The sequence below is a fragment of the Leishmania donovani genome, chromosome 36 (genome assembly GCF_000227135.1).
Source record: "Leishmania donovani BPK282A1 complete genome, chromosome 36".
NCBI classification, from domain to species: domain Eukaryota; phylum Euglenozoa; class Kinetoplastea; order Trypanosomatida; family Trypanosomatidae; genus Leishmania; species Leishmania donovani.
The window spans coordinates 23,330-36,814 of NC_018263.1; the positions used below are offsets into that span (position 1 = coordinate 23,330).

General features: G+C 59.0%; 4 protein-coding genes across 4 annotated transcripts; all 4 read right to left on the minus strand.

The window, feature by feature from the left end:
* Positions 1 to 2,174: 2,174 nt before the first annotated feature.
* Positions 2,175 to 3,065, minus strand: LDBPK_360090 (leucine carboxyl methyltransferase, putative; the record flags this gene model as incomplete). The annotated part of the gene is made up of 1 exon (XM_003865079.1): positions 2,175 to 3,065. The coding sequence occupies one exon, from the start codon at positions 3,063 to 3,065 to the stop codon at positions 2,175 to 2,177; it is 891 nt and encodes a 296-aa protein (XP_003865127.1).
* Positions 3,066 to 3,832: 767 nt separating this feature from the next.
* LDBPK_360100 (hypothetical protein, conserved) lies at positions 3,833 to 7,003 on the minus strand (the record flags this gene model as incomplete). Its single annotated transcript, XM_003865080.1, has 1 exon — positions 3,833 to 7,003. The coding sequence occupies one exon, from the start codon at positions 7,001 to 7,003 to the stop codon at positions 3,833 to 3,835; it is 3,171 nt and encodes a 1,056-aa protein (XP_003865128.1).
* Positions 7,004 to 7,726: 723 nt separating this feature from the next.
* On the minus strand, positions 7,727 to 9,586 carry LDBPK_360110 (DNA damage repair protein, putative; the record flags this gene model as incomplete). Its single annotated transcript, XM_003865081.1, has 1 exon — positions 7,727 to 9,586. The coding sequence occupies one exon, from the start codon at positions 9,584 to 9,586 to the stop codon at positions 7,727 to 7,729; it is 1,860 nt and encodes a 619-aa protein (XP_003865129.1).
* Positions 9,587 to 10,767: 1,181 nt separating this feature from the next.
* LDBPK_360120 (hypothetical protein, conserved) lies at positions 10,768 to 13,482 on the minus strand (the record flags this gene model as incomplete). Its single annotated transcript, XM_003865082.1, has 1 exon — positions 10,768 to 13,482. One exon carries the CDS (start codon positions 13,480 to 13,482, stop codon positions 10,768 to 10,770), a length of 2,715 nt encoding a protein of 904 aa, XP_003865130.1.
* Between the last annotated feature and the right edge of the window lie 3 nt (positions 13,483 to 13,485).

Sequence of the window (13,485 nt, forward strand, 5' to 3'; positions counted from 1 at the left end):
TCCAGGGCCATGCTCCAGGGGCCGAGGCGGTGGCATCCACTGTGCGGGTAGTGGAAGGAGGAAGAGGGATCTGGACGCATGCCGCATGAGCTCAGGGAGGGCACGTTGACCAGCTTCAGGCCAAGGCTCTCATAGACTCTGCGCACCTCCTACCTGTATCCCGTGTTTCTTTTTGGTGGCGAGCCGCTTCCAGCCACGGCATACCACAATGTGGAGCGGTCACTCTCCACAGTGGAGCCAGGAGGGCTCGATGACGTAAACGCGGGGTCCTCTCGTCATGCCTCCGCCACCTGTGTCTCACCAGTGCACCCGGTCGGGATGTAGGGGGGGATGCCGCATGCTTTGCACACAAGCAGTTTGGAATTGATCGGTGTGGATCTTGTTGGGTCTTTTCCGTGAATTGCTCTTGGTCTGCTGATGTCCTGATACCTTGTTTGCAATATGATGCAGAATTTGAATTGTGCAACAGGCAGCGTGCGCCCAGTGCACGCATTTTCGGATCCTAGGGCCTGCTTCAGCACGGCATTGTTGTCCCAGTAGGTTTGCTCGCCGTCTTCATATTTCTTTTCCGTCTGTGTCATGGTGGGGCGTGTCTAGATGACTTGCTCGCATGCGCCGCGACAGGTGGGCCGTCGCTATGCATCTGCGGCGACATGGGGAACTTCCATCTTCTGCTGAGTCTGCACACCATTGGCAGGCTTAGGTGTGTGCCATGGGGAAAGGGTCCACGAAGAAACGTGTGCCTGCGCACGAAGAGCGCATAGCTCGTCCTCCTGAACGGGGCACAGGGGGGCAGCGGCAGACACTCTCACAGGTGAGGAGCCCGTGCAGGGCGCGTGCGATGTGCGCGTAATCGCACCATTGCGGTGCAAGACCACAGCGCGAGGCGAGGTGTCGTTTGAGCGTCGAGCAATTCAAAAATCCTCCCCTGCAGACTCGGCACAACGCTGGGTCGGATGCCCGCCCCGAAACAACAGGCAGACCGGAGGCTATGCGGAGGTGGCGAAGGTACCACAGCGCTAGAAGAGTAGTAGGCAGCGCACCATCGTCAGCATGGTGCTACCACCCACCCGCCGCTAAAGCGATCCCCAGTGCAAGCGCAGGTGACCGTGGGGACCTGGGCGAGGATGAGCTCCTGCCGTCTCGTGGGCGCAGAATCTGTGCTCCTCCGGTGCGGGACAGCCGCCGCCAAGCACTTCCTGTCGCAGCGTGCCGCATCGTGTATCCCCGTCTCGGGAGATGTCGGCCTGGAGTCTGAGGCCAGAGTGTTGGGGTCCCTAATGCATGCACTTGGCGCTGACGTCTCTGATATTGCCTAATTCTGCAAACTTGACCACCTCGTCGCTGTGCGCCAACTCACAATCGTCAAAGACGCCGAAATGAGAGGCGCACGCGAGGGCCCAGCAGCGCCAACACTTGTACCCAGATCCGTCGCAGCATGTCATCCTCCATCGCTGTAGGGCTCGTGTCGGACGCCATGCGAAGGGAGAGTGCGTCCGCCGCAACAGCGGCACGGGCTCTTTTGTGCCTTGGTTGGCACGGTTGTCCTTGCAGCGCTTGCTATGTTCCAGCATCATTGCTTCACACACCGCGCGACAGCTGCAAGCAAGACGGCCGCAGCCTCTTGTCGCTGCACCTGTGAGAGGATGATGGTTGCGAAGCAACGCGATCGCCCCTGACATGATGGCAGTCTGTACCGCAATATATGTGGGAAGCGCGTAAGGAAACGTCACGAAACGACGGGTAGCCTTCTAGCAAACAGAGGGGGAGAAACAGTGAATGGGGCTCCCTATACGTGCATGGAGGTGCCTGAGTGGTCATCAGAAACACCCGAACATGGGCACAGTAAGTCAGACTCTCTCACATGCGACGCCCGCCTCCACAGACAGTCGTCGAGAGAAGCAAGAAAACAAGCGTCACGGCAGACGAAAAAGAGTGAAGGTTCCGCAGCCCACGCAAGTGGAAGAAACAGTCGTGTAAGTTACGTGCGCGCTTAAGGTAAGGAGCATCCTTCAGAGAGGCTGCGGGGCAGCGGCAGAGGGGGGCAGCTCCCTTTCCATCCCTCTAGCTGCCACCACCGCCACTCGCCTTCGCCAATGCGCGACGTAGTAAAAAAAAAAGGCTAACCACAGTGTTCGCAGCGGCTCGTTGCTCGATAAAGAAAAGAAGCCGATTCAAAAAAGCTTTGGTAGCGGGGTGTCTTCGGTGCACGCCACGACGAAGCAGTAGTGCTCGTGCATCAAGTTCCACTCCTCCCAGTCGTCGATCATTTCCAGCTTGTTGAGGCGAATTTGAATCTGACGTGGCACGCCAAGGTAGAGGTTCTTCATAGTGACGGACTTGACTGCTTTGAAACCAAGCTCGCTGCACCGCTGCGCGTGTGCCTCAGGCGTGGGAAAGTCGCCGATTCCTTTGAAATCGGCACCGAAGTGCTGTAGATTCTCCACCATGACCTTGCCGAAGCGATCAAATGGCTGAATCGCGTCGTAGGTGACAAGCATAGTCTTTGTGCCAGGCTCGACAACGTCGCTCATCACAGTTCGCAATAGATTAGTGGTGACGGAGCCCTCAATGTACACGAACACCATCTCCGCGATCATGATAGTAGGGGTGCCGCCGTGAAGGTGCTCCTTCAGCGCCTTCGCAACACCCCTGGCGTCATACAGGTCGCAGGAGACCAGCACGTACTGTGAGCCCACCATCGATTGCATCTCGCCGTGGCGCTTGATGATGCGCTCCTTCTCAGCGACCAGATCAGCCAAGTCGAGTTCCACAAACTTCTGCACCGGAAACTGCGGGTCGCTGTGCTTTAGGCGGAAGTAGAGCGTGTCCATTCCTGCGCCAAAGTTGATTACCTGGATCGGTTGTCCGGCGGCGGTCGCGAAGCCCCGCACGCAGTTTTCAAACGCCGTTGTCCGCAGCCAGGTTCCACGGTTCATCAGCGGACTATTCACAATGGTGTGGTCCTTTTCGAAGAAGGACACAAACGGGTCATTCAGATAGCCTTTGCGGACACAGTGCACCTTGCGGGAGCATGCGTCATGGGCGGTCTGAATCAACGCCATGTTGAGGCGGAGCAGGTGTGAGTGGCTGTGTTCGCTCGTGTGTGTATGTGAAGGGGGAGAGGGGGCTGCCAGTTGTGAGAATCGCAGTCAGCAAGGTTGCTTCGAGAGAGAGCTGCACATACACTTCAACACCGACGCACCAGTGCACCGGATGTCGCGAGGTACACCGCTGCTGCCTTGGTGACTAGATAGGGAAGAAAACCTTCGTACAAAACAGAATGCGAAAGCGAAGACGCGGCACGGCTCTAGACGCCAAAGCAGCGTAAGACCGCAGCCGCGGCGCCCGCAGAGAAAGTGAACAGAAAGAGGAGAGGACGGCGATGAGGAGAGTACAAAAAGAAAATCGATAACGCACCAGGAACGCAAACGGCGGCGACCAGGGATGGGCGTAAGAAACGACGCAAACTTGTCGGTCGCAGGCAACCGCTCTTACGCATACACCAAAGAGCCTCTTTGCTACGCTGCAGAAACGAGAAGGGTGCACTACTGAGTGCCAAGAGCACGAAGAGATGCGACGCTAGCGGGGGGGGGGACACCACTGATATCGTTCTCGGCGTACGTAGTTCGATTAGAGCGCTGTATGTATCTTTCCTCTTTCGCTTACGCACGAAGCAGGCCTCAGCGAGGCAATCAGTGATCAAACGCACCACTGCCTTCATACCTCCTTGTTGGCCAAAATGAGGAAAAGAAGATGCGAGGCGTCGCTTCAGCGTCTCCTCTATCCACAAATCTTACTCGCACCCGTTAGCGTGGCCCTGCACACCGCGCTAGGCGCCTATGATGGTAGTGCCGTGAACAGAGGATAGAGCATCTTGTAATAGCTCCTCAAAACCAGATTCGCTTGCGTTGGCGCTCCCGGCAGCCGACTGGAGTGCTGGGAAGATGGTGGTGACAAACGCGTCGCAGTTGGAGACCTCCCTCATCACAGTCTCCACCGTCGCAACCAGGCTATCGTACGGTAAGCCTCGAACCAAAATGAGAAGGACACGAGATATCTGCCGTAGATTTCTGAAGAACACTTTTCCGGACGTCAGGGAGCGCAGCACGACCTTCAGCAGGTCGCAGCACGCGCTGGCGTGACTCGCCGGGGGAGTGGAAGCCTCCAAGAAGGCTGCGACGCTGGCTGTGACGGAGATGCCGGCGCGTTGGATGTTGGCCCGCTCACTGTTGAGTGCGTATAGCATAGCGGAGAGAAACGCATCGGAGCAGCTTGCAAACACAAAGTCCGCGGTGAAAGACTCGGCGCAGAGCTCCATACAGGTGAAAATACCATCCTCGAGACTCGGCAAGCTCAGTGAGCGCTCGTCCATGTGACGCAGCAACGCACCGGCGGCCTCCACTGTGGCAATCGAGACTGCGCGTGTGTCGTCGTCGGAGAGAAAGCAGTCCAGCGCCTTCCACTGCGCCAGGGAGCTGAGAAGCCTCGCGGTTGCGATAATGAACTCGGCTCTGTCGCCCTCGCCGTCGGCAGAAGTCCACGCGCTGCTGCTCTGCAGGGCCGTCACAGCGTAGCGCAGCTCCGCGACGACAAGGTCCAGCAGCATGCGAATGTCGCTGTCCTCCAGAAGAGGCGAGCAGGTGACAAACATGCTGCGCACACACTGCATAGACTCGATGACGATCTCGCGCTCATAAAACTTCGAGGCGGATACGCCAATCAGTCGCTGTCCTGTCGCGAGCAAGGCCGGAAAGACGCACCGAATAACCTGCTGGCTGTGCAGCGACTCGAAAAGCCCCGCCAGTGAACTGAGCAGCTCTAGCACCAGGTTCACATCATCCTCAGAGGACGGTGAGAGGGCTAAGTCGCGAAGCCGTGCCTGCACGCTGTCCGCGTCTGAGCAGCACGAGATGACAAACGCGATGAGGCGTCCCCGTGTGTGTCCGTAAAAGCGAAATCGATGAATTTCCTGTACAGCCCGCGTCAACGCCTGAAACGCCTCCTGACGGTGGCAGAAGCTGCGCACGCGGCTGCTCTTGTCTGCCACGGAGTCGAGTAGCCGACAAGCTGCAGAAGTCGACTCCTCCTCGAAGGGAGTGAGGCGTAGTGCACCCACTACGGCAAGCAGCGACTGCGCAACCATGTCCGCACCACCGCTGAAGGCGTAGGCGTAGAGGGTGCAGCTTTCCTCGGCCTCAACATACGTTTTGATGTACTGTGTGAGGACGTCAAGGAAGGCCGCGAGCACTGCCGGGCTCGCCGCTGCAGGGTTCTGCAGCAGTGGCAGAAGTGCGTCCACCTCCTTGACAAGGTGAAGCAGCAACGCACTGCCTTGTGAGCCCATCTCAAGGAAGCAGCGAGGGATGTAGGGCTGCTCACCCTCGAGCGGGTCGGCAATGAAGAAGCCGACAATCTTCAGCAGCGTCCAAAGAGCCTCGAAGAGCGGCGTAGGAGCAGCGCCGCCAGCACCGAGGGTGCTCGCCAAGGTGGATCGCAGCGACCGCAAGTATCGGATAAGCAGCTCGCATGTGTTGCTAGCGCAGAGGCGGCCGACCTGCGCAACGAGGTGCAGGTGCGAATTGGTGAAGGTGTCGGCAAAGCAGTCCAGCTCCAGCTCGGCGGCGTCAGTGTTAACTTTGGTGTCGAGATACGTGGAGAAGATGGATTGGCAACCTTGGCTGATAAGGTGGCGTTGCGCAATCGTCTCGAAGCCGTTTCCGGAAAAGCTGTTACGGTCAATGTAGGACGTTAAGTGAAACCAGACGCTCAGCATCTCATCCACACACGACATCACATCAGTGTCAGTGTTGCTAGAAGTGTCGCGTCGAATAAGAAAGCCTGTCAAGGCCGTCAGTCGCGAGACGAGGGCGTGCGCCTGCGGGTGAAAGAAGAAGTCCACGTAGTTCGACACCAGTCGCAGGATCGCGTTGGCCAAAAGCGGGAAAAGGTGAAAATCGTCTTCCGTGGCCCACTGGGACAGGTGCTCGAACACATCCAGGCATAGCGACAGGGAAGACACAAGGAAGCGCAGTGTCTGCCCCTCCGTCCATTCGCTGCCCTTGAAAGAGCACAAGAGCTGAATAATCTCGATGACCTTCTGCCGATTGACCGGCACGCCGTTCACGGCGCCGCTTCCGTACCACTCCCGCAGCACACCGTGCACAGTGACGCACGCGCCGCTCTCGAGGCCCACGTCGCCGACAAGCAACCGATCCCACTCCTCATGGGCGACGTAGAACACGCCACACGACTCCTCGGTCGACGAGTCCTCCTCGAAAAACTGATGCGACGGCCAGGATAGGCACGACACCAGTGCCGTTAGCCCCTTGTCCACAGACATAGATGACTCACCTGCTGACACGAGGAGGCCGCGAAGGAGGGCCTGAATTAGGGTGGGTAGACGGCCCTCCTCGGCGAACAGTTTCCGGCAGTGCCGGTGCACGCGCACTGGCAATCCTCGATAGCGGGAGGGCGCGCTGAAAAGACCGAACTCCTCCACAGCGGACTGGCAGATGATGCGATGAAGGTATGCCTTTGGAGATGGAGTGCAGGTCTGCGCTAAATCAACGAGGCCCACGCACACTGCTGTTACCTCCTCCACGCAAACGTCGAGATTATCACCGACGCAGCCGAGTTTGAGCGCCACAGCTGTGGCCGTGGCGAGTTCCGACACTACCGGCGTCCACGCGGGCGTCTCCACCTGCGCCGTCATTTGATAGGCGTAGCCGAGTAGAAAAGCAATCACCGTGTCGCTTTGCTGCCGACGGCCATCTCGGCAGCGCGTCAGCGCATACGCCAGCACCTTGAAGGCGACGAAGCGGACATACACGTCATCGCTCGCGCCCTTCTCGTTCATGAGGCACTGCACTGCAGTTTGCAGCGTCCGCACACCCTCACCCACCTCCAGCTCCCGCAGCGCGGCAGCGGCTCCGTCGTGGTTGCCGCAACGCAAGCAAGTGGCAGCCTGCTCAATGTGACTGGACATGGCAACGCGCACCATCGCTCGCGGCTGTCTGGAATCCTTTCCACACGGCTTCTGCACCGCTCACCTCCCCCCCCCCCTCTCTTGAGCTCCCGGAGAACGTCTTTTGATGGGGTCAACGTGCGGGCGTGTGAATGTGCGCTGGCTCGCTCCTTTCGATTCGCTGTGTGCCCAGCTCTTATGATTCCGGTGTTGGCACACCCGTTTGGCTCCCGGTCAATGCACGGGGGCAATCACCACTGTGCGCGCGAGCATGTGTGAATGCAGCAGACCGGGTAAGGGCAGACGCGAGGAAGCATAAGCGGGGTATGCAACACAAAATGCGTGCGAGAGGCAGTGAGAGGAAAAGAAGAGTAGTGACATGACACAACACGTGCGACCGCAGAGGCAAGGAGAAGACGCAGACATCCTTCAAACATACGGTGTCCCTCGGCAAGAAAGCGTGCATCTTTCGTTTCGTGTCCACCGCGACAGCCGACACACCGCAGATCATGGCAGGGGTCTCGCACACGTGCGCAGAGGTGAGGAAACAAGACAGAAAACTGCAGGTCAGGCCCGTCCCGTGCCCTTTCCAGCTTTCGCAAGTTCCACACTCAGTGGTGAGAGTGGGAGGCAGGAGGCAAGACCGGGCGCTGTCCCTTGCGGCGTGCGGCAGACAAGTCGGGGGGTACGTGGACACTTGTGTGAGCCGCGTTTGTGGCGCCGTGAATAGCAAAGGCCTCCGCGAAGAACAGCACCAGTTCACAAGAAGTTGAGCGGCGCCGGAAGACGGGTGTTCGCGAAGGAGAGCAACTGCTGGAAGGTTTCTGCGGCCTCCTGCGGCTCGGGCCACTCGGATAGCTTCGCCAGGGCACAGCGAAGATATGCCTTCACAACAGGGTAGTCGAGTTGACGGCAGGCACTCTCGCAGCCGCGACGCCACTGCGCCGCTGTAGCGTCATCACGACGTGGCCACGGCTGAGCGTACAACAGATAGAGTGTCGCGGCGTCTACACTGCTATCAGCAGGTCGCTCACGCACAGTGTCAGATGGAGGCTGCGCGGGTGTGGGTTCCACCACTGTCACTCCGTCCTGTGTGCGCGGTCGCTTCGCGTTGAAGAAGCCAGTTGCAAGGGTCATCTGCTGCCCACTGATGCGCTGACGTGTTAAAGGCGCCTGCTGCTTCTGCCGGAGGCCCGTCGCCTGCACCGTCATTCCACGCAAATCCGCGACGACGATATCACGCAGAGACGCGATAGCGACGGTCCAAATCACGAGGTCCATCTCGCTTGACGAGAGGCCCAGCTGTGCCGCCCGCTCCGCATCGGATATAGCCCGCGACGCAACCAACAACGGGGCGACCACCTTCCGGATTTCCAGCTCCATCGCCTCCACCTCGTCAGCCGCCATCGCGTGCGGAAGCTTGATTGGCAAATGCACCTCCACACATTTGCCGCGGCCCATGTACTTTTGCGTCTCCTTCGGATGCAGCGGATGCCGTTCCAGTAGGGTGACGCGAAGCCCCTGGGCAACTGCATCGGTGCGCCGCAGCTTGGTACACACATCGTCCAGCAGTTGACGCGCAATCTTCCATACGTCGTCCACCCCCTCAGGACGCACCGCGTAGTTCATGGAACAACCAACAGCGTTGGGAATCCGCTTACCTAGATGCCGCTGGTCCTCCGGATCGCCCGTGCGCGTGACGACGCGGCCGTCCTCGCCACGGACTAGATGGTAGAATGTCTCGCCCTGCCTCTTGCCAAGAACCCTCTGCAAAGCCTCACGCTTCAGTTTTTGCACAGACCCGCACGTGACGCCGCCCGCGTCAGTCCTCTCGTCTATGATGCCCTGCTCACGCAGCGCGCGGCAGATTTTCTCCATCGTGCTCTCCCCCGCACCGTGAATGCACTCCAGCGGAAGTGCGTTCATGGTCTGTGCCACGTCCTTGGCGTGGACAACGCAAATCCCGTTCGGCTTGCCGCGGTCTGTGGCGAGGCGCGCCAGCATAATGTTGGGCCCGATTCCGCATGAAGCCGTGCACCCTGTTGCGCTGAACAGCTCCCTGCGAACGGTCTCGCAGAAGGACTGTAGCAAAGCGTAGTCGGCGGTGTCAGCTGCCAGCATCACCTCATCGATACTGTACACCTCCATTGACATTTTTACACCCGTGGGAAACAAATCGAAGATGATTTGGTAGAGAGTCTTGGCGACGCGCTCGCATGCCTCGAGGTCGTAGCCGAGGGTTACCAGCTGTGGGCAGCGCTCTTTCGCAGAGTTCACGTACATCCCGGCGTGAATGCCGTACGAGCGCGCCACGTAGTTGCAGGAGGAGATGTCGCTGTTGTATTTGCCCGCAGCAATACCCACCGGCTTCGTCTTCAGATGGGCGTACTCCGGCTTTGCCAGCTGCACGGAGCAGAAGAAGGCGTCCATGTCGACATGGACAAAGGTGCGCTGCTGCTCCAGTGTACCATGGTTCCACTCTGGGTGCTCAATGAACCACTCACGAAACACATCCTCCATCTTCGTCCTCCACTGCCCAATGAAATAAAGTCGTGAGTGCTGCTGAAAGTGCTGCAGGCTGTTCGCCTGATCACGCACGCTCCGGCTCATCGCTGTCATCCGTGGGCGTATGGCAAGAAGCCGGTCCAGAAGCCGCAGTTGCGGTGATGAGCTCCGTCAAGACTCGCTCGAGCAGACGGCCTGCCGACTCCTCGAGGACAAGTCGTGGGTCGATGTCTGCGACTACGGCGCGCGGGAGTTGTGGAGGCAAGGCGCGCGCGCCGCTGTCAGCCATCTACGTGAATTTTGGCCGCACTACCGGAGAAAGAAAGCGACAAAGGCCTCACACCCCACTACGGCGTCATGAAGTGCCCCCTTTTCGTCACTTAGGGAAAGGACAGGGCGCTGTGAGTCGAGATGAGCAAAAGGCACAGAGGGATCAGCGATGCCGCCGTGGCACTCATGCAAACGTTTGTGTCTCGCGTACGCACAATTCACGCGATCCACCCTTGCCAGCGGTTTCGGATTCGTAAAGCCAGCCTCCGTTCCCAGGTACTAAAGATGGGGAGGCAGAACACACAATGCAGAGAAAAAAAAGTGTGAAAAAGAGGCAGCAGACGGCCGATGTGTCCATCCAGGCCGATGAGGCTGTATGGCGTTGCCTGCGCGAGATGAAGCACACTTGGAAGTCAGTTCCAGGGCACAGCTGTGCTTGAGCAGCATGCATATCGATTTCGATCATCGAGCGCGTGAGCACTCGGCCAAGATGAAGCTTGCACAATGGCAGCATCTCGTCATCTGCTTCTCTCACCACCGTGTAAGAGCAGGGCAACCCTGCTGTCGCGCACATAGGAAAACAGTCTCGAGCTTTAACCGTTGGGCTCGGCACCGCTCATGTCGGCATTCCCTCCCTTCTTTTCGTTTTCGGCATGGCGCCTCTCAAGTTAAAACATGGGGAAGGGAGACATCCAAAGCAATGCGAAACGAAGAAAAAAAAATTGCCGTGGCCGAATACAGCGATACAATGTGGAGAGGGGCGCGGGACGACGAAGAAGATTTCCAACCGAGCAACAGCCAAGGGGAATTGTCCAGCCGTTCCAATCCCGTCTGCGTGCCCATCCATGCATCCGCCTAGCGCCATGGGGCACTACAACAACGCAGGGGGGGGAGGAGAGGGGGTGACTAGTACAGAAAAAGAGAATACGGTACTTTACATGAGCAAGTCATGGGCCCTGTGCCCCGCCGAGCGCAGCGTAGCTATTTCTACACACACACACACACACACACACACACATGTCCCCTCAAACAAGGCGGACGAATCCCCGATTGCTGTCCAGGGGGATGCACAGGTGCGCAGAGCACTTGGGCGCAACCTCGACCACCATCGTGGCACACGCCAGCACCGTTCCCTCGTCATCAAGAATCAGAAAGAAGACCATGCCAGCGTCTGTGTCGCGCTGCATCAGCGCTGCTGTCGTTCCTGCGTCCGGTGCGTAGAAAGAAATTGTGCGCTCGCCAACGATCGCCTCATCGGGCTGCTGCGTCAGCGGAAAGCTGACGTCGAACGACTGGTTCGAGTGCCACACGTTGATGGAAGCGGCGCGCTGCTGCGGCTCCAGTCGCATCGACAAGCTGTCCAGCTTCCAGCAAGTTCGATCGACGGCAGAGCTCTCCGCTGCGGAGCTCGTCGTACTTGTGTGGTGCAAAACCTGCAACCACTCGCAGTGCTCCATGAAGTGGATCAAATCGCGCTCCAAGTACGCTTCTAACAGCACATCCTCGCAGCGAAGAGTCGAGTAACATGTGAGCGAGGGTCGGTCGTGTAGCGGCCAGTTTGCGGTCCACGTCGCCACGTCGGAGGCAGCATCTCCCCAGTCTGCTTCCAACGCCCCCCACATGTCCGTCGCATCTGTCAGGCGTGACAACGACGGACGCGCAGGCGACCTGATGGTGAACGCGAGGCTTTCCCACACGAGCACCTCGCATTTATGGATACTTTTTCTTCTCTCCCACTCCCAGTCCTCCAGAACGCATTGCCGCACCAGTAACATCTCCGCCTCCGCGGAGCTGCAAAGGAGTCTACGCGCGTCGGCCTCCATGGCGGACACCTGCGCAGTGATGTGGCGAATCCACAAGTTGTGTTCGAGCTCGAAGAGCCCAATCCGATGCGCCGCTTCCGAGAGCAAGACGTGCTGGCGCACGAGGCAGCAACGCTCGCGCGCCTCCTCGACCGTCACGCGTGCACGGAATTCATCCTCCAACCTCGACAAAGGCCGGCAGGCGTCGGAGACTAGAGAATGTGTCAGCGCTTGCCGCAGCGGCAGAAGCGTGTCGACAGCTGCGGCCGACTCCTCAACTTCGATGAGCATGCGCTCAGCTCGCTCGCCGTCGAAGAGCCTCCCCGCTCCTTGGATGAAAAAGATATGCACGTAGCGCTCACGGAGCTCGCCTAGGCAGCGCTCCTCCTCCTCAGCAACACGCTGCCGTCCTTCTTCGCATTGGAGCTGAAGCTTCTCCGCAAGGTATTTTAGCTTGCACGCCAGGCGCGCCTGCGCCTCTGCGCCGCGGATGGCGCGACTGGAGGCTACCTCTTCAATTGCCAGCACGGTGGCACGATGCAGGGTCGCTTGCTGGCACTCCCATACGTGGTGATCACAGAAGAGCTGATTTGCCTCCCTGTTTTCCTCAGTGCTGATGAAGCGAGCGCCGCCGATGTACTGTTGACACAAGCTCCGACGCTCGGCCTGGTGCCGTTTTAGCACGCACGTCTGCGCCTGAAACGCAAGTAGCAGGGAGCCCAGCTCCACCCTCCGCCGGTCCACAATGTCGCGCCGGACGAGCAGCTCAATCTTGCCAAAGACGCTTGTAACGTCAGAGTCCTTTGTAATCTGCTTGTAGACTCCCCGCCAGCCGAGGAGAAACGCCTGCGTCACGGCCTTGAAGCCGGTGTGCTCCTGCTCCTCTAACGTAAGCCGAAGCCGCTGTTCCTGCTCAAGGCAGGCGAGCACGCACTCTTCGCAGTCTGCGACGCGCACTTGCTGCGTCGTCGCGCGGCATGCCTCGGAAAGGAGGACAACATCTCTTTTGACCGCCGCGGCGAAATCTACGTTCATGTCTTGCAGCAGCAGGATGAGGTGTAGCGAATACAGTCGCTCCACTGTAGCCCGGTCCATCTCCTCCTGCCACTGCAAACGCCGACGCACACGTTGCGCCCCTTTCGAGTGATCGACGCACCGCAAATGGCCGGCAAGGCGACTCTGAACAACAATTTCACGCTGCACGTTATCGCCCAGCTCGATAAGTCGACGGTTCCTGAGCTCGTCACGGGAGAACTCTTCCAAAGCGCCAAGTGCGGCGCGGTTGTCTGCCTCGGTGAGGCCGAGGCGTGAGCCTGAAGCACGTAGCTGCAGCGCGCGCCAAATGGAACGCTCCTCGCAGCGCAGAGATCGCCGCGTGAGCTCCTCCTGCAAGCACAGATGAAGGGCCTCGAACGGCGGCCGCACGATGGCGAAAAAATTTTTCGTCACATCGCGGCGCTGAGCAGCTTCGGCTGCCAGAAGGTGCTCCACTTCGCGCAAGGCGCATTCGTCCCTGTATCCACGGTTGACAAGCTTCGTGCGACACCGTGTCTCTTGCAGGCCCACTAGTCCTCGGAGCTCCGCTTCAAAGGATGAAAGCGCCTCAACACATCTCAGCGCTTTGAGCTCCTCAACGATGCGTCGGGGGCGCCAGGCCACATTCCTCGCAGGCGGGTGAGGCACCAGCGTCGGTGGCTGCGACGTTGTCAGCACGGCCTTCAAAGCAGTGCGCAGAGCACCGTCGCTTGGCCGCGCAAACTGGTATGAGGACATGGGGCAATCCTCTCCCTTGCAGCCCTGCCCTGCCGATGTGAAAGAGAGATAGAGAAACGGAAAGAGTGAGAAGCGGCAGTGCACCACAAGAAACAGGAAGACGCGTGTAGTGAAGGCGGGGCGTGTGCGTTTCTGTTGTCGCATACAGCAGCCCCTCCTCCCCATCAC